At 42.6% G+C, this 26,246-nt stretch overlaps 1 protein-coding gene across 2 annotated transcripts; it reads right to left on the reverse strand.

Annotated features, from left to right (window-relative positions):
- Window positions 1-1,776: 1,776 nt before the first annotated feature.
- Window positions 1,777-16,277, reverse strand: LOC135518284 (histamine N-methyltransferase-like). 2 transcript variants are annotated; one of them, XM_064943356.1, is made up of 8 exons: window positions 16,163-16,277; window positions 11,657-11,767; window positions 8,034-8,181; window positions 7,892-7,944; window positions 7,267-7,374; window positions 4,976-5,106; window positions 2,691-2,784; window positions 1,777-2,523 (listed from the first exon to the last, which is right to left on the reverse strand). In XM_064943356.1, the coding sequence occupies exons 3-8, from the start codon at window positions 8,168-8,170 to the stop codon at window positions 2,162-2,164; spliced, it is 885 nt and encodes a 294-aa protein (XP_064799428.1). In that variant the 5' UTR covers window positions 8,171-8,181; window positions 11,657-11,767; window positions 16,163-16,277; the 3' UTR covers window positions 1,777-2,161. The 2 variants fall into 2 exon arrangements, with proteins under 2 accessions (XP_064799428.1, XP_064799420.1); XM_064943348.1 differs by having other exon boundaries at window positions 11,657-11,770.
- Between the last annotated feature and the right edge of the window lie 9,969 nt (window positions 16,278-26,246).

The raw sequence follows: 26,246 nt of genomic DNA on the forward strand, positions 1-26,246 counted from the left end.
AATGCACATAAGTGAATTTGTTCAAATACTTTTGGACCCCTAAAATGGAGGGAGGGGGCTATGTACATAAAGGGTTGAAATTTCTAAACGGTTCACCCGATTATGGATGAAAATGCCCTCAAATTAAATCTGACAGTCTGGACTTTAACCTCATAGTCATTGTTTGATTTTAAATTTAGAGCCAAAACAAAGAAAAAATGCTTCACTGTCCCATTAATTAGAGGGCACTGTATATTGAGGCAAAAAAAATGGACAGTAGCCAAATAGTTAAATTAAACTAAATTGAATGAACATGAAATATCATTGGAAGACAGTATATAGGCCTATGTAGCCTACACTGTAGGTAGGCTTTTTATCCTTAGCTTGTTTGTAACAATGGCAAAGACTTTGGCATCTTTGTATTTGCAGTCAACTTCATTGTGAAGTTGAATTGTGATGAATTTGAAATTAAAATCAATTTTCAGTTATTTGTTGATGTGACAATGTACCCAACTTAAGTGTGACAATTTACCCGCTGATGGGGCAAATTGTCACAAGTGCACACTTTCTATTTAACGGTCTACAACTCCATACTGAAATAAGATAGGAAGATGTAATGAATACAAAATGTGCCCAAGACTTCCATCTTTCATTTGGTATGACATTTATACCATTGATGTATTGTCCCCAGTAAATGTTAGTGTGAAAAGTGTGACAACATACCTCGCTCTCCCCTATGATAGATGTTTTCAAAATCTAAATGTCGTTTCTTTATAACTTCCAATGTTGTGAGAGTGACTTTATCACGGTTCGTACCGGCTGGATTACTGCCTACTTGAACGCCAATAACTCAGATACACGTGAAAACATGAAATGACCCAGGAAATCAATAGAACATCACTCAGATGCACAAAAACAATAACATTCAAAACGGGTGAACCTTTCCTTTAACTTCTGAATGTATTGCCATTCAGGACGTCGCTGCTGTTGCTTCCCTGTCTCACTCGCCACCATTTTTCCAACTGTTAACAGAGATGAGGTGCGGAGTGCTTTATGTCTGTAGCAAATCATTTGAAAGCTGTTTATCTCCTAATGTTACAGCAGTGTTGCATTAGGTATTCGCTTAATTTATATTTTTCCCTTTGATGATCGGGATGTGGTAGTTTTGTGATAAACATTATGGAGAAAAAAACATTTTCACAGTTTGTTTTTCTAAACATTAACAATCCCAATTTCGTTCATGTTCACACTCCTAGTACAGAATAATGTTCTGTATTGTGCTGTACCCCACGGTACTTTACTGCACTCTACTGTACTGAACTTTGCTGTCCAAATTGATGAAAGAGACATCAATTTGACACCTGAAACCCCACCTCTTCAAGGAATACCTAGGATAGGATAAGTAATCCTTCTCACCCCCCCCCCTTAAATGATTTAGATGCACTATTGTAAAGTGGCTGTTCCACTGGATGTCAGAAGGTGAATTCACCAATTTGTAAGTCGCTCTGGATAAGAGCGTCTGCTAAATGACTTAAATGTAAATGTAATGAAACATAGACGTCTCTGATTGGTTCAGATTTGGTCCAGTCTGGAACGACCAAATTAGGTATTTCTTTGGGTGCGGATCTCATTAGAATACCCAAGCTCTGCGCCTGCAGGCCTATATCAAAACCATACAATAATAGCTTACAATGCAAGTAGCAGATTGTAGTTTCTAATCAATGCATTACAATTGTATACTTGGTCACCTTTTCAAATACTTTGTGTTGAGCAAACAATAAAAAACATAAGAGTAAGTACATGGACTACAAGTTTACTTTATACAGAGCACATCTGAACAAAGGTAAGACTGGTCATTGTTTGGTCCCACTTCTCTTGATATCACTGTGACAGAATCAAAATCCACACTGGCTAAATTATTACTGGCAGTTAAATATTGATGAACTACTTCCACAGACTGATTAGCCTATTGTTAAGAGTACATGAGACACATGCTGATATCTGCAGTCATTCAGTAGACTGGTGGATCATATCTTATCATAACTGATAGAGGTAATGACAAAACTGTGTACATTCACATATAATTGAAACAAGATGTCAATCAAACTTATGTCAGGTTCTGATGTCGCTCAATTAATCATTGTTGCTACAGTATTTAAAGTTATTGTAAATGGTTAACTAGTTACTGTAGAGGGTCAATGACCAGCACGCCCAGGGTGTTATTGAAGCGAACCCTTCCCTCTACCTCTTTACTACAGTCTGGGTGTCTCAGCAGCTCCAGAGCTCTAGCCTTCAGCTCTGCAGGAGCCGTGCTGCTGAAGTTCAACACCTCAGTCAGGAAGTCTAGCAGTAGCTCTCCTCTCTGGTCCCCGTCAGTGAAACACTCTGTGATATCAATCTGAGAAGGTAGCTCGTAGCTCTGGTAACTCACTGTCTTCGAGTCCAGGTAGGTTTTAATATCACCTGTAGTGACAGTGTGACTGCTCTCTGTGTTACACAGCTGGGTCTTGAAGGTCTTCCAATGCTTCCCCCAGCCACTCTCACCTACAGAAAATGTACAACTGTTGACACAGTATTTTTGATTGTGTATGCCAGGAATCCCTGTATTGTTGGCAGACAAACATTCCTATTAGACAAGTATGTATTCAAATCGATAAGTAAAACATAACAGGTCTGGCAGGCATGGGTTCTGATAAACCTATTTGACTCACTAGACACCAGAATGATGAGTAGTTTTCCTTTCTTGTCCAGGAGACTCTGGTAGAATGACACTGTAGCACAAGGATCCTTCACATAATACAACATCTGGATGGAACCCAGAGGAACCATCTGATTATTCCCATAAGACTGAATGGGATCTTAATAATGCAATACAAATTCATAGCAATAGCTATGTATGGTACATACAGTACATTCGGAAAGTATTCAGACCCCTTGACTTTTTCCAAATTCTGTTACATTACAGCAAAAACCCATTTTTAGAAATGTTTGCAAATGTTTAAAACAAAAAACAGATACTTTATTGACATAAGTATTCAGAACCTTTGCTATGAGAGCTCCGGTGCATCCTGTTTCCATTGATCATACTTGACAAGTTTCTACAACTTGGAGTACACCTGTGGTAAATTCAATTGATATGACATGATTTGGCACACATTTGTCTATATAAGGTCCCACAGTTAACAGTGCATGTCAGAGCAAAAACCAAGCCATGAGGTTGAAGGAATTGTCCGTAGAGCTCCGAGACAGGATTGTGTCGAGGCACAGATCTGGGGAAGGGTATCAACACATTTCTGCTGCATTGAAGGTCCCCAAGAACACAGTGGCCTCCATTCTTAAATGGAAGAAGTTTGGAACCACCAAGACTCTTCCTCGAGCTGGCCGCCCAGCCAAACTGAGCAATCAGGGGAGAAGGGTCTTGGTCAGGGAGAAAGATCACTCTGACAGAGCTCCAGAGTTCCTCTGTGGAGATGGGAGAACCTTCCAGAAGGACAAACATCTCTGTAGCACTCCACCAATCAGGCATTTATGGTAGAGTGGCCAGATGGAAGTAACTCCTCAGTAAAAGGCATATAACTCATTTGGAGTTTGCCAAAAGGCACTTAAAGGACTCAGACCATGAGAAACAATATTCTCTGGTCTGATTAAACCAAGATTGAACTCTTTGGCCTGAATGCCAAGCGTCACGTATGGAGAACCTGGCACCATCCCGACAGTGAAGCATGTTTTTCAGCGGCAGGGAGGACTGGGAGAGTCTAGTCAGGATTGAGGGAAAGATGAACAGAGTAAAATACAGAGAGATCCTTGATGATAACCTGCTCCAGAGCACTCAGGACCTCAGACTGGGGCGAAGGTTCACCTTCCGACAGGACAACGACCCTAAGCACTCAGGACCTCAGACTGGGGCAAAGGTTTACCTTCCGACAGGACAACGACCCTAAGCACACAGCCAAGACAAAGCAGGAATGGCTTCGAGACAAGTCTCTGAATGTCCTTGAGTGGCCCAGCCAGAGCCCGGACTTGAACCCGATCGAACATCTCTGTAGAGACCTGAAAATAGCTGTGAAGCGACACACCCCATCCAACCTGACAGAACTTGAGGATCTGCAAGGATTACCAGGAGAAACTCCCCCAAATACAGCTGTGCCAAGCTTGTAGCGTCATAGCCAAGAAAACTCAAGGCTGCAGTCGCTGCCAAAGGTGCTTCAACAAAGTACTGAGTAAATGGTCTGAATACTTATGTAAATGGATATTTCCGGTTTTTAATTTTTAAAAAACAGTTTGCTGTGTCATTATGGTGTATAGTGTGTATATTGATGGGGGGGGGGATTATTTCATTCATTTTAGAATAAGGCTGTAACGTAACAAAATGTGAAAAGTCCAGGGGTCTGAATACTTTCCGAATGCACTGTACTGCTGTCAGGACCCGGTTACGAACCTGGGTCTCCGGAGTGAGAAACAGTCACTTAACCAACTGAGCCACGAATAGTCAGCAGAACCCAGAAGATGAGGCAGACACAGCAGTACTTAAGACGGTGTATTTAATAAAGTAAAAAGGAGAAGTCCTTAAATACAAAAATGGCAAATCCAAAAGGTGGTAGGAATAGCACAAAAAAGCCTCAAGAAATACTCAAAAACAAAAACAGAATTCCACAAGAGCATCCACCGGAATCGTCACGAATACACAGAACACTAGGGCTGGGTGCTAACATACAAACACAGAGCACAGAACTGAAGGGAAACTAAGGGTTTAAATACAATCAGGGGAAACGAGGCACAGGTGCAAATAATAATGGGGAACAAGGGAAAAAACATAAGGTCAAAAAGCACAATGGGGGCATCTAGTGACCAAAACCCGGAACAACCCTGGCCAAATCCTGACAACTGCAGCACAAATGTGAAAAAAGTCCAGAGGTCTGAATACTTTCCGAATGCACTGTACTGCAGCACACACAACAGGCATCCACTACTACACATCCATGTGGTTAGTTCTAACCTGTATCATGTGTATGAAGTCCATCTTCTTGGTATAGTTCTTCTCTCGCCAGTCCTTCTCAAACTCAGTGGCAGTCATCTTATTCCAGGTGAATTTAATGTAATCTAGATTTGGTTTCTGGGACACCAAAACTACACAAGATAAAGATATTCACAAAACATTAAGATCACCTTCGTAATATTGAATTGCATCTTTTGCCTTCAGAACGGCATCAATTCGTCAACATGGGCCACAAGGATGCTGGCCCATGTTGACTCCAATGCGGGGCGACAGGTAGCCTAGTGGTTATCAAATCAAATGTTATTTTTTGCGTACACATGGTTAGCAGATGTTAATGCGAGTATAGTGAAATGCTTGCGCTTATAGTTTCGACCATGCGGTAATATCTAACCTAACAATTTTACAACAACTACCTTATACACACACAAGTAGCATACCAGCAGCATACCACCCTGCATACCATTGCTGGCTTGCTTCTGAAGCTAAGCAGGGTTGGTCCTGGTCAGTTTCTGGATGGGAAACCAGATGCTGCTGGAAGTGGTGTTGGAGGGCCAGTAGGAGGCACTCTTCCCTCTGGTCTAAAAAAAAATATCCCAATGCCCTGTGTAGGATGTCACAGGAAGGCCATAAAGATCATCAAGGACAAAAACCACCCGAGCCACTGCCTGTTCACCCCGCTATCATCCAGAAGGTGAGGTCAGTACAGGTGCATCAAAGCAGGGACCGAGAGACTGAAAAACAGCTTCTATCTCAAGGCCATCAGACTGTTAAACAGCCACCACTAACATTGAGTGGCTGCTGCCAACATACTGACTCAACTCCAGCCACTTTAATAATGGAAATTGATGTAAAAATGTATCACTAGCCACTTTAAACAATGCCACTTAATATAATAGAATGTTTACATACATATGAGATGAGTAATGTAGGGTATATACTGTACTCTATACCAGCTACTGCATCTTGCCTATGCCGTTCTGTACCATCACTCATTCATATATCTTTATGTCCATATTCTTTATCCCCTTACACTGTGTATAAGGTAGTAGTTGTGGAATTGTTAGATTACTCGTTGGTTATTACTGCATTGTCGGAACGAGAAGCACAAGCATTTCGCTATACTCGCATTAACATCTGCTAACCATGTGTATGTGACCAAATTTGATTTGGAAAAAAATAGTCTCAAGGTGTGAAAATCCTTCTTTAACCTGCCTCCTCCATTCATCTACACTGATTGAAGTGGATTTAACAGGTGAAGGGATCATTCACCTGGTCAGTCTGTCATGGAAATGTTTTGTACACTCATGAAGTCAATCAGCATAAGTGACTGTAAAATTAAGTTGTTTGGATATTCCATTGAATGAATCATGTATTACACAATCATACAGAAATTGAAAATTGTTAATAGAATTATATGATTAGAATAGTACCCTCTGAAACCATAATTGTATGAAATTGATTAGAATCATTAGACTATTTTAATGCTGTGTGTTATTTAGTCAGTAGAATTATATTTGAGCGTGTAGTTCGTAGTTAGAATTAATGTTTTGGTGACAATATATCTAGTATCTTGATAATGGACTGTCTGAGCAAGAGTCGGGGCCGACCTTGGCTGGGGCACTGAGAACTTCCCAGGGCCTCGACACTGAGAACTTCCCAGGGTCTCGACACTGAGAACTTCCCAGGGTCTCGACACTGAGAACTTCCCAGGGCCTCGACACTGAGAACTTCCCAGGGCCTCGACACTGAGAACTTCCCAGGGCCTCGACACTGAGAACTTCCCAGGGCCTCGACACTGAGAACTTCCCAGGGCCTCGACACTGAGAACTTCCCAGGGCCTCGACACTGAGAACTTCCCAGGGCCTCGACACTGAGAACTTCCCAGGGTCTCTCCCTATGTCGTCTGGGTAGCAGGACAGTGTGGGCATATGATAACTAATGTTTTGTGTGGAAGTATGTGTGTCACTATAAAATGAAGGTGTTTGTACAGTGCACGCCAGAACGTTCCTGTGAACAAACATTGACTTATGTGGACTGGGCCTCTGTTTACATTCCAACCAGTATTTTACAAATCCTGGTTGCAGACAGTCATTAAATTGGGGTATAAACATTGAGAACCTAATTCTCGTGACAAAAATACACTTATAGTTGTCTTAAACCTTTCCAAATGAGTCAGCAGTCCTGTAATTGTAATAACATTAAACCCTTTAAATTGTGGTACTGGTAAACCCTTGCATTACAGTCTACTTTACCCTTATAGTTGTATTGTACTACTGTCTAACTAACCATACCCTTATAAAGGTCTAACTGCTGCGCGCTGGGCTCCACCACCTGATTGTCCACGGTTACGGCAAGATGCTTCAGGCGCAGCTCTGAGAACATCTCCAGGTCAACCTCGCCTGTTAATGTGGGAACATCAGAAACACACAGACAACCTATGAAGAGCTGGAACCAGACCCTAAAGCAGGGGCACTCAACTCTTACAACCAGCAGGCTCTGGACCTCGTAGGGTATCTGATCATTAATTGCACACACGTGGTGTCCCAGGTCTAAATCAATCCCTGATTAGAGGGGAACAATGAAAAAATTAAGTCGAACTGGCTTCGAGGTCCAGAGTTGAGTTTGAGGCCCCTAAAGGAAGGCTTTTCTTCTGGATTCAAACAGAAAGAGTTAGAACCGCAGGACATGAAGTCATGTTATCTTATCAATAATGTTAGCTACCAAATAAGTAACAGACATTGTGCAAACCAAAAATAGATTGTCTTCCGTTATGATTTGCAGAATTTGGTGGAAGTAATCTGCCTAGAATAAACAGGTAAATTACTTTACTTGGTATGCTCTTAGGTAAATCAATGTCGTTAAACAAATATTTGAATTGTTTATCTATAGTACTTTAATCCCTTGTATCTTTCTCACCTGCTCCACTTCCAACTCCCATCACATTAAGATTGGCTTTTCCCTCTCCAATGCTGGGGAAGACAAAGGCAGGATATTGTGCTATCGGGACAGGTAGCTACTATCATAAAACACACCAGAGTCTTAGCTACATCCTTGTTACCTGGCTAGTATGTCAGGCAGGATGACGTGGATGAAGTCCTGCATGCACTGATGTTCAGAGGAGCATTCCCGGAACAACTGGAAGGACTTGAGGTATCTGTTATCATCCTCCACCAGACTCCTCATAGCATAGGACATTGCTAAATGGTCTGTCAAAACAATCACAACTTACACTCCTTTCAGATGAGAATGACAGGACACATTCACTGTATTTTAATGAATGCAATACAACATTGCAGCACAACAGTGCCACCAAAGAAACATAACCCCTCCCACTGTACTTCGTTCTTTGTGAAGGCGGATCCTTTTAAGGTTGTATCATTCTTTAATTCCCATGGTGACAATTTGACAATGTGAGGATGAACCAGCTCATCAAGGGACTTGGGTTTTCCAGTCAATCTACCTCATTCATTTTTGGAACATCTTAATATTCATTATATTCTTCCTTTGCACTCAAATCTGTCAAACAACATTAAACACTATTAAAGTGATGTGTGTGGCGGTAACTACGGTAACAGATAAATCATGATTAAACAGATCTATATCTCCCAGCTGTTCAGAATGAGCTGATGCCTGGGACTAAAACAGACTGAACCAGATGAATTAGATCTAACAAGGGCTGCTCATCTGGCTGGCCGTGATACTACCGCTCTAACTCACTTCAGCCTTAAATAGAAGTGACAATCTTAACTAAATTAATTGGATTAAACTAAATATTTAACTCCACTTCACCCATCCCCTGAATAGATTGAAATGAACTGAGGCTGTCTGTCAATTTATGCAGAGTGTGTATCCATGATGCATCAATCTGAAAGGGAAACCACTTGTTCATAATCAACAACTCCATTAACAAACTCCATTAACAAACAACTGCTCCATTAACAAACAACTGCTCCATTAACAAACAACAACTGCTCCATTAACAAACAACAACTGCTCCATTAAACAACAACTGCTCCATTAACAAACAACAACTGCTCCATTAACAAACAACTCAAACTATTTTGTCAAACCAGGTCAACCAATCACCTATACTCTGTGTGAAAAGCAAGAACATTTCCCTCAAACAACAAAAGAGAACTAAAGTAAAACCAAATTATGAAATTACTTCAACTGAACAATTAATTAAAATGTTCCTCTGCTGTTTAGTAAGGAAGAACAACAATCTCCACAATTATTATCACAGGAGACAAGAGGCAAAAATAAACACAGATCGGTGCCATTTTCAAGATCAAACTTCACTCAGTCTCTGATCAACTCATAAACGGCTACAGCAGGTTGCTGAACTGGTATACTGTATACTGCATTTCACATTTATTTTGATCTTAAATCATGCTTGGAGTTGCCAAGTTGGGATGAGTTGTATGAACAACCGACTAAATAAAAATAAATAGCAACATTAAATAAAAATATCATTTGCATTATAAATTAATACTTATGACTGTAAATAAAGTAGGAAATACAGAAAGATTTTAGGACCTTAAACCTATCTGGTCATAATTATTATAGGCTGCAAAATACAAACGCAACATTGTCTTGTGTCTCTTATGTGTATTCCCTGCATGTCTCAGCCTGTGCTCTCGTTAGAGCTCCATTCTAACGCACTAATTCACAGCACAGCAGGGAACTTAAAGACGGAGGAGAACCCAGGCCATATCCTTACGTACCTCTGCTTATAATCATAACAGGAATAGCCTAACCTGCTTACACATACTGCCTCTAAAAGGGTAGAACTTTCTGTACTGAAGTACAATAATTTCTCTTGTTCCATCACCCCTGTTTATCAGATCAAAAAACGACACTTATGACAAACAGAAGACCATCGTTCTGTACAGAACATCATGGCCCACATAAAGTAGTTAAAGTCTCGCTGTCTTCATTGTTCAGTGTATCAGCTCCCTGTCAATTAACGTCATGGACACAACAGTTACCAGAATCTAGACACTGACAAACTCGTGTTTTATGACAGGAAGACACTGAATAATCATGATATTATAATGAAGAGCATAAAACTTTGTTTAACCTTTATTTTACTAGGCAAGTCAGTTAAGAACAAATTCTTATTTTCAATGACTGCCTAGGAACAGTGGGTTAACTGCCTGTTCAGGGGCAGAACGACAGATTTGTACCTTGTCAGCTCGGGGGTGTGAACTTGCAACCTTCCGGTTACTAGTCCAACGCTCTTAACCACTAGGCTACCCTGCCTCCCATTGCATTAGCCTTTGCATTCTCACATGACCATGTCTACCCCAAAGCTCTGTATTAAAACTTTTACTTTAACCAGATCCTGAAGTCAAGTCTTTAACCTTTTCAGTCAACGTTACACTCTTCAGTTTGGTGTAAAATAAAGAGGATTGTCTTGTTAATTTAGGGGCTTATTTAATGCTCACACATTGTGATAATCGTAACTGCATTTTATTTGTACCCCCCCCCCCCCCCCCCCCAACGTCCTTGAGCCCCAAAACAGAATAATGTTGGACATAAAAGACTAAAAAAACCAATAAATCGGCCCCAAGTTATTTTGAACATCTGATCCAAAATATTCCCACGCATAATAAGAGAGGTGATGATGATCGTATGAAATTTTAAGGTTTGAAATTATTATGCTTTAGTCAAATATTATATTTGTTTGGGGTACTTGCGGTCAATTTGCAGTCTACAAATGATTCATAATGATGTTCCGGCCCTGTGTTCATTCTCTCAATAAAATCTGTATTTCGTTGATGATCCCTGGTATATGCATGCACTTGGGGGGCAGGGTTTCTCGATGTCTCTTGCAGGTGGAGTGACGGACGATCACTATAAACTGCAGTTTCAGCTTCCTGGCAGAGGCAACCAGGTTTTCGGCAAAAAATGTACTGGTACTGGGTAGAGTGTACCAATAATTTAGACCCACCATCCCCTTTAGATTAATTATAAAATATCTTTCTCGGAGCAATTGTATTAGAATAAAATTATAGCATTTTCCTGTTTAAAAAAAATGCATACAATATTCCTCAGTATTTTTATTATTATTTTATTGTCTTTTTTGCTCGTTTTATCAAGGTTGCCAAAAAATGTTGGACATGATTGTACCCAACTAGATGAGGCCTGACTGAGACAGGTAATTGGCGGACAGAACGAAGTTATGTAGAGCACCTCAAGATAAAAACGTAATATTCAATATCGGCAAGTTAGACTAAATAATAGCACTACACAATCTGGTGGGTGATAACCTTCAATCTGAATAATAACAGAACACATTTTAAGACGAGACATTTATCGACAAATATTGCGAAAACACCCAAACATGACGGAGAGTAGACATGGGAAACGAAAACGTGACTCTTCTACAGACAATTTAATATTTTCACCACCGGGATTGGTAAAGGTCAAACCAATCTGATAAAATCAATAAATGACAAACTGTGGTATACTTGAATTAGTCAGTAAGGATATAAAAGAATTGAAGGCAAGCCTCGAGATGAGTGATGAAAAAGCTGCGACATTGGAGAAGGAAACAAGTTAAAAGGGACAGTCAATAAGATTGAAACCGAAGTGAATGAATTTAAAATGGAGAACACCGTTCTGAGAGAAGCCTTACCTGACATTCAGACTAGATCCATGAGGGAATATGGTACTTACAGGTATCCAAGAGAAGGAAGGAGAAGTTCCTGAATCTGTAGTTAGAGAGTTCCTCCTTTCAGCGCTTCAGGTCCCACGCGAAGCTCTCGACAAAATCCAACTCGACCACCGCTTCTGAAAGAGAGGGCAGAGGTATGAACACCCAATCGTTGCCAAGTTTGCTTCCATGAAATAATGGTTAAAAACCTGGGTAAAATACATGATGGGACCAAGACTGGCATGAATGATCAGTTCCCGAAGGAAATTGCAGAACTGCGTAAAGTTCTGTATCCAATTTTCAAAGAAAATAGATTAAAAGGGAAACGAGTAGCTCTCGTCGTCGATAAACTACATATTGAAAACCAGTTGTTCAAAGACAAAGACTACTCCATGGTTATTTTAAAAATGGTTCTCAGACGAGGAAAATAATGAAACAATTTTAGCCCGGTTATGGATTGTAACAATGCAAAAATATAGCTTTTCTATACATCTTCAAATATAACTAATTGGAACACACACGCACTAATTCAACATGGTGAAGATAGAAACTCAGTATGCAGAAGGCACAGTATGTGTGGTGTGTTAATATTTGTTTTTATTTGTTATGTTTGGGAAATGTGCGAATTGAACGTGAGGTTGGGCGAAACCCGGACGATGAGCCAATTGTGCGACGCCCTATGGGTCTCCCATATAGAGCTGTGAAGTGAAGACCATGAGCTCTGGCGTCATATATTTCATGTTACTGTACAGTCACTTCGTTCCAATTTAAGCACTTATCAGTGTCCTAATCTGCCATTTTCAACCCGTATCAGTTTAAAGGGTTAACTCTAAAATCTGTAAAGGGTTACATTTATCCTATAGATCTACACAACTTACTCCACATTTTTTAAGTGAAAAAAAAAACTTCAAAACATTTTCCCAATGACTAAGAAATACAAATAGAGGTTGTATTGAGTGAGTGTCGTCACACGACAGAGTTAATACTTGGTGGAAGCACCATTGACAGCCATTACAGCTGTGAATACGTTATAAGATTCTATCAACCTTGCACAATCCTGAAAGAAATACATTTTTATAGAAAGTTAACAAAAATAGATAAGATCTTGCTACCATGGAAAGGAAACTGTCTATTTGAAGAAAAAGCTTAACATCCTTATTATTTATCGCCTTCCAGGTTCCCTCGGAGAGTTCATCAATGAGCTTGATGCCTTGATAAGCTCCTTTCCTGAGGACGGCTCACCTCTCACAGTCCTGGGCGACTTTAACCTCCCCACGTCTACCTTTGACTCATTCCTCTCTGCCTCCTTCTTTCCACTCCTCTCCTCTTTTGACCTCACCCTCTCACCTTCCCCCCTACTCACAAGGCAGGCAATACGCTCGACCTCATCTTTACTAGATGCTGTTCTTCCACTAACCTCATTGCAACTCCCCTCTAAGTCTCCGACCACTACCTTGTATCCTTTTCCCTCTCGCTCTCATCCAACACTTCCCACACTGCCCCTACTCGGATGGTATCGCGCCGTCCCAACCTTCGCTCTCTCTCCCCCGCTACTCTCTCCTCTTCCATCCTATCATCTCTTCCCTCTGCTCATACCTTCTCCAACCTATCTCCTGATTCTGCCTCCTCAACCCTCCTCTCTTCCATTTCTGAATCCTTTGACTCTCTATGTCCCCTATCCTCCAGGCCGGCTCGGTCCTCCCCTCCCGCTCCGTGGCTCGACGACTCATTGCGAGCTCACAGAACAGTGCTCCGGGCAGCCGAGCGGAAATGGAGGAAAACTCGCCTCCCTGCGGACCTGGCATCCTTTCACTCCCTCCTCTCTACATTTTCCTCCTCTGTCTCTGCTGCTAAAGCCACTTTCTTCCACTCTAAATTCCAAGCATCTGCCTCTAACCCTAGGAAGCTCTTTGCCACCTTCTCCTCCCTCCTGAATCCTCCTCCCCCTCCCCCCTCCTCCCTCTCTGCAGATGACTTCGTCAACCATTTTGAAAAGAAGGTCGACGACATCCGATCCTCGTTTGCTAAGTCAAACGACACCGCTGGTTCTGATCACACTGCCCTACCCTGTGCTCTGACCTCTTTCTCCCCTCTCTCTCCAGATGAAATCTCGCTTCTTGTGACGGCCGGCCGCCCAACAACCTGCCCGCTTGACCCTATCCCCTCCTCTCTTCTCCAGACCATTTCCGGAGACCTTCTCCCTTACCTCACCTCGCTCATCAACTCATCCCTGACCGCTGGCTACGTCCCTTCCGTCTTCAAGAGAGCGAGAGTTGCACCCCTTCTGAAAAAACCTACACTCGATCCCTCCGATGTCAACAACTACAGACCAGTATCCCTTCTTTCTTTTCTCTCCAAAACTCTTGAACGTGCCGTCCTTGGCCAGCTCTCCCGCTATCTCTCTCAGAATGACCTTCTTGATCCAAATCAGTCAGGTTTCAAGACTAGTCATTCAACTGAGACTGCTCTTCTCTGTATCACGGAGGCGCTCCGCACTGCTAAAGCTAACTCTCTCTCCTCTGCTCTCATCCTCCTAGACCTATCGGCTGCCTTCGACACTGTGAACCATCAGATCCTCCTCTCCACCCTCTCCGAGTTGGGCATCTCCGGTGCGGCCCACGCTTGGATTGCGTCCTACCTGACAGGTCGCTCCTACCAGGTGGCGTGGCGAGAATCTGTCTCCTCGCCACGCGCTCTCACCACTGGTGTCCCCCAGGGCTCTGTTCTAGGCCCTCTCCTATTCTCGCTATACACCAAGTCACTTGGCTCTGTCATAACCTCACATGGTCTCTCCTATCATTGCTATGCAGACGACACACAATTAATCTTCTCCTTTCCCCCTTCTGATGACCAGGTGGCGAATCGCATCTCTGCATGTCTGGCAGACATATCAGTGTGGATGACGGATCACCACCTCAAGCTGAACCTCGGCAAGACGGAGCTGCTCTTCCTCCCGGGGAAGGATTGCCCGTTCCATGATCTCGCCATCACGGTTGACAACTCCATTGTGTCCTCCTCCCAGAGCGCTAAGAACCTTGGCGTGATCCTGGACAACACCCTGTCGTTCTCAACTAACATCAAGGCGGTGGCCCGTTCCTGTAGGTTCATGCTCTACAACATCCGCAGAGTACGACCCTGCCTCACACAGGAAGCGGCGCAGGTCCTAATCCAGGCACTTGTCATCTCCCGTCTGGATTACTGCAACTCGCTGTTGGCTGGGCTCCCTGCCTGTGCCATTAAACCCCTACAACTCATCCAGAACGCCGTAGCCCGTCTGGTGTTCAACCTTCCCAAGTTCTCTCACGTCACCCCGCTCCTCCGCTCTCTCCACTGGCTTCCAGTTGAAGCTCGCATCCGCTACAAGACCATGTTTCTTGCCTACGGAGCTGTGAGGGGAACGGCACCGCAGTACCTCCAGGCTCTGATCAGGCCCTACACCCAAACAAGGGCACTGCGTTCATCCACCTCTGGCCTGCTCGCCTCCCTACCACTGAGGAAGTACAGTTCCCGCTCAGCCCAGTCAAAACTGTTCGCTGCTCTGGCCCCCCAATGGTGGAACAAACTCCCTCACGACGCCAGGACAGCGGAGTCAATCACCACCTTCCGGAGACACCTGAAACCCCACCTCTTCAAGGAATACCTAGGATAGGATAAAGCAATCCGTCTCACCCCCCCCCCTTAAATGATTTAGATGCACTATTGTAAAGTGGCTGTTCCACTGATGTCAGAAGGTGAATTCACCAATTTGTAAGTCGCTCTGGATAAGAGCGTCTGCTAAATGACTTAAATGTAAATGTAAATGTAAAAAAAAATCACTTTGATAACTCTTTAGTCATATCCCAGTTTAACTACAGTGCCTTCAGAAAATATCCCCTTGACTTATTCCACATTTTGTTTGGTTACAGCCTTATTATAAAATGTATTCAAACGTTTTTTCCCCAACAATCTAAACACAGTACCCCATAATGACAAAGCAAAAACATGTTTAGACATTTTTGCTAATATATTAAAAATCCTAACCTGAAATATAACATTTATATGAGTATTCTTTACTTAGTTGAAGCTCCTTTGACAGCGATTACAGCCTCAAGTCTCCTTGGGTGTTACGAATCCCTTTTGGCCCGACAGTCTAGGGGGGGTGGGTGGGGGGGTGGTAATGAGACCCGTAACTTAACTCATGCAAATTATAGTGACAAAGCAAAAGTGTGAACGAAATAACCAGGACAACTGAAATCTTACCGTCAAACTCAAGGTTTATTTGAAAACACACGGTAATTGGGGGAGCAGGAAAAGGGGCTATGCTGGACCCAAGGAAAGAAACAATAAGTATTCAAAAACACCCCTAAGCTAGACAAGCCTACTTTAACAACAACTAACTAACCAAAAAATAGTGGGTGGTCCACCCAGTTCTAACTAGTGTATTTAACAAAGTTCACCTAAGGGTAGTGAATGCCCATGGGCGACTTGTCTTGGTTTCCCCCTTTTCCCACCAGCAACAAACAAACACCATAACCAAAAACAATACTCACAGGTGATGACAAAGTGCTATGGAGGTGCTCAAACAAAAGAGACGTTAATACACAACGAGAGAGTGAAACACAGAGACCTACAGACATGGCATTTACAGAGAGATTGAGCTCTCGAGCAAACAACTGACAGGGTTTTTAAACCAAGGTAAAGGAACTGTGATTGGGTAGCAAACAGGAGGAGGTGTGTCTTCTGATTGATGATTTATTGTTGACTAACTCACAAGTGATGATTTTCACCTGTGAGTGGAGAAGGAGAGAAAACACACACAGGATACACACACAGGATACTGGTATCCGGAACATTGGGTATGACGCTACAAGCTTGGCACACCTGTATTTGTGGAGTCTCTCCCATTCTTCTCTTCATATCCTCTCAAGCTGAATCACTCCCTTTCTCATCCTCCTAGATCTACAGTGCCTTCGGAAAGTATTCAGAACCCTTGACTTTTACAACAATTTGTTAGGTTACAGCATTACTCTAAAATTGATTAAATCGTTTTCGCCCCTCATTAATATACACACAATACCCCATAATAACAAATCAAAAACAGGTTGTTAGAATTTTTTGCTAATTTGAAAAGTATTCAGACCTTTATTCTGTACTTTGTTGAAGCACCTATGGCAGCGACTACAGCCTCGAGTCTTCTTGGGTATGACGCTATAAGCTTGGCACGCCTGCTTTTCTCCCATTCTTCTCTGCATATCCTCTCAAGCTCTGCACAGCTATTTTCAAGTCTCTCCAGAGATGTTCGATCGGGTTCAAGTCCGGGCTCTGGCTGGGCTACTCAAGGACATTCAAAGACTTGCCCCGAAGCCACTCTTGCGTTGTCTAGGCTATGTGCTTAGGGTCGTTGTTCTGTTGGAAGGTAAACCTTCGTCCCCAGTCTGAGAGCTCTGGAGCAGGTTTTCATCAAGGATCTTTCTGTACTCCGTTCATCTTTGCCTCAATCCTGACTAGTCTCCCAGTCACCGCCGCTGAAACACATCCCAACAGCATGATTCTACCACCATCATGCTTCACTGTCGGGATGGTGCCGGGTTTCGTCCAGATGTGACGCTTGGCATTCAGGACAAAGAGTTCAATCTTGGTTCCATCAGACCAGAGAATCTTCTAGTCGTCTGATAGTCTTTAGGTGCCTTTTAGCAAACTTTTAGTTTCCCTCAAATTTGCTTTGTTAAAATCCCCATCTACAATAAATGTTGCCTCAGGATAGGTTTCCAGTTTGCATAAAGTCCTGTGTAGTTCCTTGAGGGCCGTAGGTGTCGGCTTGAGGGGGAATATACATGGCTGTAACTATAACCGAAGATAATTCTCTTGGGAGGTAATATGGTCGGCATTTGATTGTGAGGTATTCTAGGTCAGGTGAACAAAAGGACTTGAGTTTCTGTACGTTATCACAATTACACTATTAGTAGTTGATCATGAAACATACACCACCACCTTTCTTCTTCCCGGAGAGTTCTTTATTTGTCTGTGTGATGTACTGAGAACCTAACTGGCTGTATGTGCGGAGACAGTATATCCGGAGAGAACCATGATTCCGTGAAACAGTATGTTACAGTCCCTGATGTCTCTCTGGAGAAAGATTCTCGCCCTGAGCTCGTCTACGATATTGTCCAGAGACTGAACATTAGCGAGTAATATACTTGGATGCGGTGGATGGTTTGCACGCCTCCTGAGTCGGAATAGAAGTCAACTGTGAAAACCTTTTCTCCACTGGCGGCGTCTTTCCGGCTGTATGTAATAACACAAAAAACATTCGGGACTAATAACATAAGAAATAAAACACAAAAAACAAAATACAGCAAAGTTGCTAGGAGCAGAGCTACCATGTCTGTCGGCGCCATCTTCCGACCGTGATGCTTACCTACAGAGCAGCAAGAGGAACTCCCCTCCCTACTTTTAGGCTATGTCATAGGCTATGCCATTGTCCAGGCCCTGTGTGTCCCCAGGCACTCTCATTTGTTGACTTCTGCAACCGTAAAAGCCTTGGGTTCATGCATGTTAACATCAGAAGCCTCCCCCTAAGTTTGCTTTATTCAGTGCTTTAACACACTCCGCCAACACTAATGTCCTAGCCGTGTCTGAATCCTGGCTTAGGAAGGCCACCAAAAATTCTGAAATTTCCTCCCCAATTACATTTTCCGTTAAGACAGAACTGGTAAAGGGGGCGGAATTGCAATCTCCTGTACAGATAGCCTGCAGAGTTCCTTCATACTATTCAGGTCTATGCCCAAACAGTTTGAGCTTCTACTTTTAAAGATCCATCTCTCCAGAAATAAGTCCCTCACTGTTGCCGCTTGTTATAGACCCCCTCAGCTCTCAGCTGTGCCCTGGACACCATATGTGAATTGATTGCCCCCCATCTATCGTCAGAGTTCGTACTGCTAGGTGACCTAAATCGGGATATGCTCTTCAAACGGGGGGACACTCTAGACCCAAACTGTTACATACCTACAGTGCCTTGCGAAAGTATTCGGCCCCCTTGAACTTTGCGACCTTTTGCCACATTTCAGGCTTCAAACATAAAGATATAAAACTGTATTTTTTTGTGAAGAATCAACAAGAAGTGGGACACAATCATGAAGTGGAACGACATTTATTGGATATTTCAAACTTTTTTAACAAATCAAAAACTGAAAAATTGGGCGTGCAAAATTATTCAGCCCCTTTACTTTCAGTGCAGCAAACTCTCTCCAGAAGTTCAGTGAGGATCTCTGAATGATCCAATGTTGACCTAAATGACTAATGATGATAAATACAATCCACCTGTGTGTAATCAAGTCTCCGTATAAATGCACCTGCACTGTGATAGTCTCAGAGGTCCTTTAAAAGCGCAGAGAGCATCATGAAGAACAAGGAACACACCAGGCAGGTTCGAGATACTGTTGTGAAGAAGTTTAAAGCCGGATTTGGATACAAAAAGATTTCCCAAGCTTTAAACATCCCAAGGAGCACTGTGCAAGCGATAATATTGAAATGGAAGGAGTATCAGACCACTGCAAATCTACCAAGACCTGGCCGTCCCTCTAAACTTTCCGCTCATACAAGGAGAAGACTGATCAGAGATGCAGCCAAGAGGCCCATGATCACTCTGGATGAACTGCAGAGATCTACAGCTGAGGTGGGAGACTCTGTCCATAGGACAACAATCAGTCGTATATTGCACAAATCTGGCCTTTATGGAAGAGTGGCAAGAAGAAAGCCATTTCTTAAAGATATCCATAAAAAGTGTCGTTTAAAGTTTGCCACAAGCCACCTGAAAGACACACCAAACATGTGGAAGAAGGTGCTCTGGTCAGATGAAACCAAAATTGAACTTTTTGGCAACAATGCAAAACATTATGTTTGGCGTAAAAGCAACACAGCTCATCACCCTGAACACACCATACCCACTGTCAAAGATGGTGGTGGCAGCATCATGGTTTGGGCCTGCTTTTCTTCAGCAGGGACAGGGAAGATGGTTAAAATTGATGGGAAGATGGATGGAGCCAAATACAGGACCATTCTGGAAGAAAACCTGATGGAGTCTGCAAAAGACCTGAGACTGGGACGGACATTTGTCTTCCAAAAAGACAATGATCCAAAACATAAAGCAAAATCTACAATGGAATGGTTCAAAAATAAACATATCCAGGTGTTAGAATGGCCAAGTCAAAGTCCAGACCTGAATCCAATCGAGAATCTGTGGAAAGAACTGAAAACTGCTGTTCACAAATGCTCTCCATCCAACCTCACTGAGCTCGAGCTGTTTTGCAAGGAGGAATGGGAAAAAATTCAGTCTCTCGATGTGCAAAACTGATAGAGACATACCCCAAGCGACTTACAGCTGTAATCGCAGCAAAAGGTGGCGCTACAAAGTAGTAACTTAAGGGGGCTGAATAATTTTGCACGCCCAATTTTTCAGTTTTTGATTTGTTAAAAAAGTTTGAAATATCCAATAAATGTCGTTCCACTTCATGATTGTGTCCCACTTGTTGATTCTTCACAAAAAAATACAGTTTTATATCTTTATGTTTGAAGCCTGAAATGTGGCAAAAGGTCGCAAAGTTCAAGGGGGCCGAATACTTTCGCAAGGCACTGTATATCCATCATGCCCTGCCTTTCTAAAGTCTTCCAAAGCCAAGTGAACAAAATTTAGAATCCCACCGTCACTTCTCCGCTATGCAATCTTGTTTCCAAGCTGGTCACGGGTTACCTCAGCCACGCTCATGGTCCTAAACGATATCATAACCGCCATCGATAAAAGACAGTACTGTGCAGCTGTCTTCATCGACCTAGCCAAGGCTTTCAACTCTGTCAGTCACCGTATTCTTATCGGCAGACACAACAGCCTTCTTTTCTCTAATGACTGCCTCGCCTGGTTCACTAACTACTTCTCAGAGTTCAGTGTGTCAAATCGGAGGGCCTGTTGTCCAGACCTCTGGCAGTCTCTATGTGGGTGCCACAGGGTTCAATTCTCAGGCCGACTCTTTTCTCTGTTTATATCATATCAATGATGTCGCTCTTGCTGCGGGTGATTCTTTGATCCACCTCTATGCAGACGACACAGCTGTATACAGCTTCAATGCCATACAACAGTTCTTCCGTGGCCTCCAACTGCTCTTAAATGCTAGTAAAACTAAATGCATGCTCTTCAACCGATCACTGCCCTCATAGCCTCCGACACTCTACTCAGCAAATTGGATGCAGTCTATCACAGTGTCATTTGTTTTGTCACCAAAGCCCCATATACTACCCACCACTGCGACCTGTATGCTCTCGTTGGCTGGTCCTCAGTACATATTCGTCGCCAGACCCACTGGCTCCAGGTCCTCTATAAGTCTTTGCTAGGTAAAGCTCCCCCTTATCTCAGCTCACTGGTCACCACAGCAACACCCACCCATAGCACGCGCTCCAGCAGGTATATTTTACTGGTCATCCCCAAAGCCAAAACCTAATTTGTCCGCCTTTCCTTCCAGTTCTCTGCTGCCAATGACTGGAACTAATTGCAAAAATCACTGAAGTTGGTGACTTATATCTCCCTCACTAACTTTAGGCATCAGCTGTCAGAGCAGCTTACCGATCGCTGCAACTGTACACAGCCCATCTGTAAATAGCCCATCCAACCAACTACCTACCTACCTCATCCCCATATTTGTTTGAGTTTTTCTGCCCTTTTGCACACCAGTATTTCTACTTGCACATCCTCATCTGCACATAAATCACTCCAGTGTAAATAGTTAAATTGTAATTACTTTGCCACGATTGGCCTATTTATTGCCTTACCTCCTTTGCGCACAGTGTATACAGATTTTTCTATTGTGTTATTGACTGTACGTTTGTTTATCCCATGTGTAACTCTGTGTTGTTTTTGTCGCACTGCTCTGCTTTATCTTGGCCAGGTCGCAGTTGTAAACTTGTTCTCAACTGGCCTACCTGGTTAAATAAAGGTGAAATAAATTTAAAGAAATTGTAGTGTGAAGATCTCAATTCACTGGAACTAAGGGGCCTAGCCTGAACTATGGAACAAAATCCCCAGACCATTATTCCTCCTCCACCAAACTTTACAGTTGGCACTATGCATTGGGGCAGGTAGCGTTCTCCTGGCATTCACCAAACCCAGATGTGTCTGTGTGAGATTGCCAGATGGTGAAAGATGATTCATCAATCCAGGGAACGCGTTTCTACTGCTCCAGAGTCCAATGGCGGCGAGTTTTACACCACTCCAGCCGACGCTTGACATTACGCATAGTGATCGTAGGCTTGTGTGCGGCTGCTCGGCCATGGAAACCCATTTCATGAAGCTCCCAACAAACGGTTCTAATGCTGATGTTGCTTCCAGAGGCCGTTTGGAACTCGGTAGTGAGTGTTGCAACCGAGGACAGACGATTTTAAAGCATTACGCGCTTCAACCCTCGGAGGTCCCGTTCTGTGAGCTTGTGTGGTCTACCACTTTGCGGCGAGCCATTGTTGCTCCTTTACATTTCGACTTCAAAATATCAGCAATTACAGTAGACCCGAGGCAGCTCTAGCAGGGCAGAAATCTGACGAACTGACTTGTTGGAAAGGTGGCATCCTATGATGGTGCCACGTTGAAAGTCACTGAGCTCTTCAGTATGGCCATTCTACTGCCATTGTTTGTCTCTGGAGATTGCATGGCTGTGTGCTCTATTTTATACACCTGTCAGAAAAGGGTGTGGTTGAAATAGCTCAATCCACTAATTTGAAGGGATGTCCACATATTTTTGTTTATATGGTGTACATTTTGGAATGAAAGAGAATGAAAGAGAAACAGAAAGAGAAATGCAACACTTTTGTCAATCACTCATTGATTATCACCTTGAAATTAATTGTGCAAAAAGGGGGCGATGAGGTTGCACATCCTGTTAAAACTAACCCAGCTCAAAAACCACACAGAATCTGGTAATAATGGGTACATCACTGGTTAGGCCAATTTGTACAAGACAGCTAGCAACATTTAAAATTGTTGTATTTTGATTGAAGGGGGTTGCCAACGCAGTAAGTGTAACGCATGTTATATAAATAATCATATAACCAAGCATCACTAGTTAGCCAATATTCTGGTCAACCCAGTTGTCCTCAGACAACTCTTGCCCAGGTGTCCTCAGTCAAGCATAGAGCCTACGTGCAAAAACACAAGTATCCTTGCACAACACAACTTAAGGGAAGGACACATGACTGGCATCACTCAAAAATATACTCCCCCCGCAACCCACAAAGAACATCCTGCTCTCGGTCCTGTTCTTAGCAGATTCTCACAGCACTAACAAGCTTTGAGTGCCAAACTGTTCCACTGATATTGGTCTTTGTAAGCATTCCTGCATAAACAGGAAACACCTTAGCCTAACGCTGATACTGCCATCATTTCATGAGCACGAACACTCAAACTCTACCCCCCTCTACTGGTCGGGTGACAAGAGCAGAGGACTCTGCTGTGCACCAACGGGGCTCCTGCTCAGGCTCGAGCAGGCCCGCCTCCAACCTTCACCATCCAGTCAGAAGACAGAACAACGAGACTCAACCTACATCATTCTCTCCAGTATTTGAACACCAACACGCAACACTTTTTTTTGTTAATTACTTCGATTTCACGCTGAACTCAATAGAACTGGGGGCAAACGTTTAGGGTGTAGTACTGTTTAAAAATATATAATACTAACTATACTAACATCACCAGACTGAGGTAAAAAAAAACATTAAAAAACATGTAATTAGTATACTGTCAGTGTCCACACATGGAAAGTAGCATAATATGCATTAGATATGGCAGAATAATTCAATATCTTAATTTTGGATTATAGTAAATTAAAAGTTTTTCAATAAACAGATATTGCTCACTAGTTTAAACAACATGAAGATTTTTTTTTAAATGCTCCTAAACACAATTTAACTAGGGGCTTTATACTGCATCCATGTGCAGCAGGTTGAATGTTTGACGTCCCTACCCAAACTTTGTCGTATGCTAGCTAAGTGAACCGTCTATGACAGTTCAGATGTACAAATCATTTTTCACAAACTACCTTTTCAAAGTAACACTATAATGTTATTGTTCTTACGTGTAGCTTAACGTCTTCCAGTGTGAATTGGTACAGAAGCTTGGTAAACTTTTTTCCTACAGTAGCTTCCCCAACACTGCTAGTGCCACTCTAGTTAGCCATTAGCCTATGCATATTATTAATCACCGTAGAGAAATTTAGTAGCTAGCTAGTTTGCCAACTACATATAAACAAAAACGTAACTTTACAACTGGCACCATTTGCTATTGTTGCTAAGGAACAGCAACCTAAATTCAAATCAAATGTTATTAGTCACATGCGCTGAATACACCTGGTGTAGACCTTACGATCCCCTAACCAACAATGAAGTTAAAAAATACAGATAAAAGTAACAAGTAACGTAAACTCGTACAAAGCCTTGGTCCCTACAATTGCCCTTATTTTAGCTCCCCCAAAACATAATACTTCCAGATCAACCATAATGTCAATATCATTGTAAAACACAATTTCTCCCCTTTCCAACAGAATCAATTACATGACCTAAACACTGCACGTTTCTGCATAATTCAAGCAGGCAATGGGTCTTTAAAAAAATGGGTGGGGAAGTGAAACTAATGCGTGATAGTGAGAAGGAGAGATGTCGCTTGGGAAAATAGCTTTTTTTCACTCGATCTGCCCAACTTATCACCTTATCGCCTCTAAAATGTAAATAAAACACTATAAAGAGTTTATATAATGTGTCATTACATACCTATTTGAAGGTTTGTGTCAAATTTGAATCGAGTTTTTAGGGCGGTGCTAAAGTGATCTTAGAAGTAAACAGAGGCTTTGAGAATGATGATGGCATACAATGAAGATGTGGCGGATGTGTTGTTACCTACCCTTACCACCTGGGAGTGGCCCGTCAGGAAGTCCAGGATCCAGTTGCAGAGAGAGGTGTTTAGTCCCAGGGTCCTTAACATATTGATGAGCTTTGAGGGCACTATGGTGTTGAACGCTGAGCTGTAGTCAATGAATGGCATTCTCGCATAGGTGTTCCTTTTGTCCAGGTGAGAAAGGGCAGTGTGGAGTGCAATAGAGATTGCATCATCTGTGGATCTGTTAGTACGCTAATTGGAGTGGGTCTAGGGTTTCTGGGATAATGGTGATGTGAGCCATGACCAGCCTTTCAAAGCACTTCATGTATATGAGGGTGGTTCTTTCTGCGTTCTGTACTTTTAATTAGGACACTGCCACAACTGGAGGTCTGCTGATTGCATTTTTTTAATTTTCCCTGCACATGAAGAAAGAACACAGTATTTTAGCCCTTGGCGCAGTCACAGCTCTCAGGCACAAGCACATGGAAACTCACTCAAACACTGTCCCAAGTACTCACAATAGGTACCCTAGTAAGCAAGCTCGGGGAAACATGTTAACATAAATCTTTATATTGCCCACATTAAAACAAAAATGGTTGTATACCAGCACCTTGTGTGTAACATTACCAGTTTTATATTGAACAATTGCGGAGCCAAGGACAACATACCTTGCTGGCCGAAGGTCAGGCAAAAGAGAACAAAAGGGGGGTACGGAAATACAGAACCTGCGATGGACCAAACCAAAAGAAACTTTTACAATCACATGTACAATATAGATATGAAAAAGTGTCTGTACACCAAAATAACATTAGCCATGCAGCTGTAATTCAATTTAAATAACACTGCATTATTATCAAATTATTAACATCCTCTCTTGACCTGGCCTATTTGAATTGGTCCTTGTGTGCAACTTGGTGCATAATCTAGGGGAACAACATCACACTGCTACATCTACAGATGTGAGTGCTACAGGTCAGTAGTCATTTAGGCAGGTTTCCTTAGTGTTCTTGGACATAGGCACCATAGTGCCCTCATTGAAACATGTTGGTATTATAGACTGACAGGGAGAGTTTGAAAATGTCTGTGAAGACGCCTGCCAGTTGGTCAGCATATGCTCGCAGTACACGTCCTGGTAATCAGTCTGGCCCCGCGACTTTAGTGAATGTTGACCTGTTACTCACATTAGCTGCGGACAGCGTGATTAGTCTTCCGGAACAGCTGGTGCTCTCATGCATGATGGTGTTATTTGCCTCGAAGTGAGCATAGAAGTAGTTCAGCTCATCTGGTAGGCTTGTCACTGGGCAGCTCTCAGCTATGCTTCCCTTTGTGGTCTAATGGTTTGCAGGCCCTGCCACAGCCGATGAGCGTCAGAGCCGGTGTAGTACCATCTTGTTAACCGTTAGCCAATTTTGAACTAGCTACCACGGTAACTTACATGTCCATTTTGACATCGCTGGACTAGATATCAAATTATTTGTAGCTGTCGTAAGCTAGCAGAATGCCAATGATTTGTTTTACCTGCTACAGTTGTCAATCGTGCAATTATGACCCAAATGCAAACACGTCTAGAAAACACTTCTGGTTTCTGCCTTCAAAATAAAAATCACCTATACACCATGAACTCCAAAGCCTAAAAATAAACAGAAAATGCTTAATGCATGCTTTAGAACTTGGTCCATGAACTGATGAGTCAAAGTTATCAGTCATGTCACTAAAAACAAAACAAG

This window comes from Oncorhynchus masou, chromosome 3, assembly GCF_036934945.1.
Source record: "Oncorhynchus masou masou isolate Uvic2021 chromosome 3, UVic_Omas_1.1, whole genome shotgun sequence".
Classification (NCBI taxonomy): domain Eukaryota; kingdom Metazoa; phylum Chordata; class Actinopteri; order Salmoniformes; family Salmonidae; genus Oncorhynchus; species Oncorhynchus masou.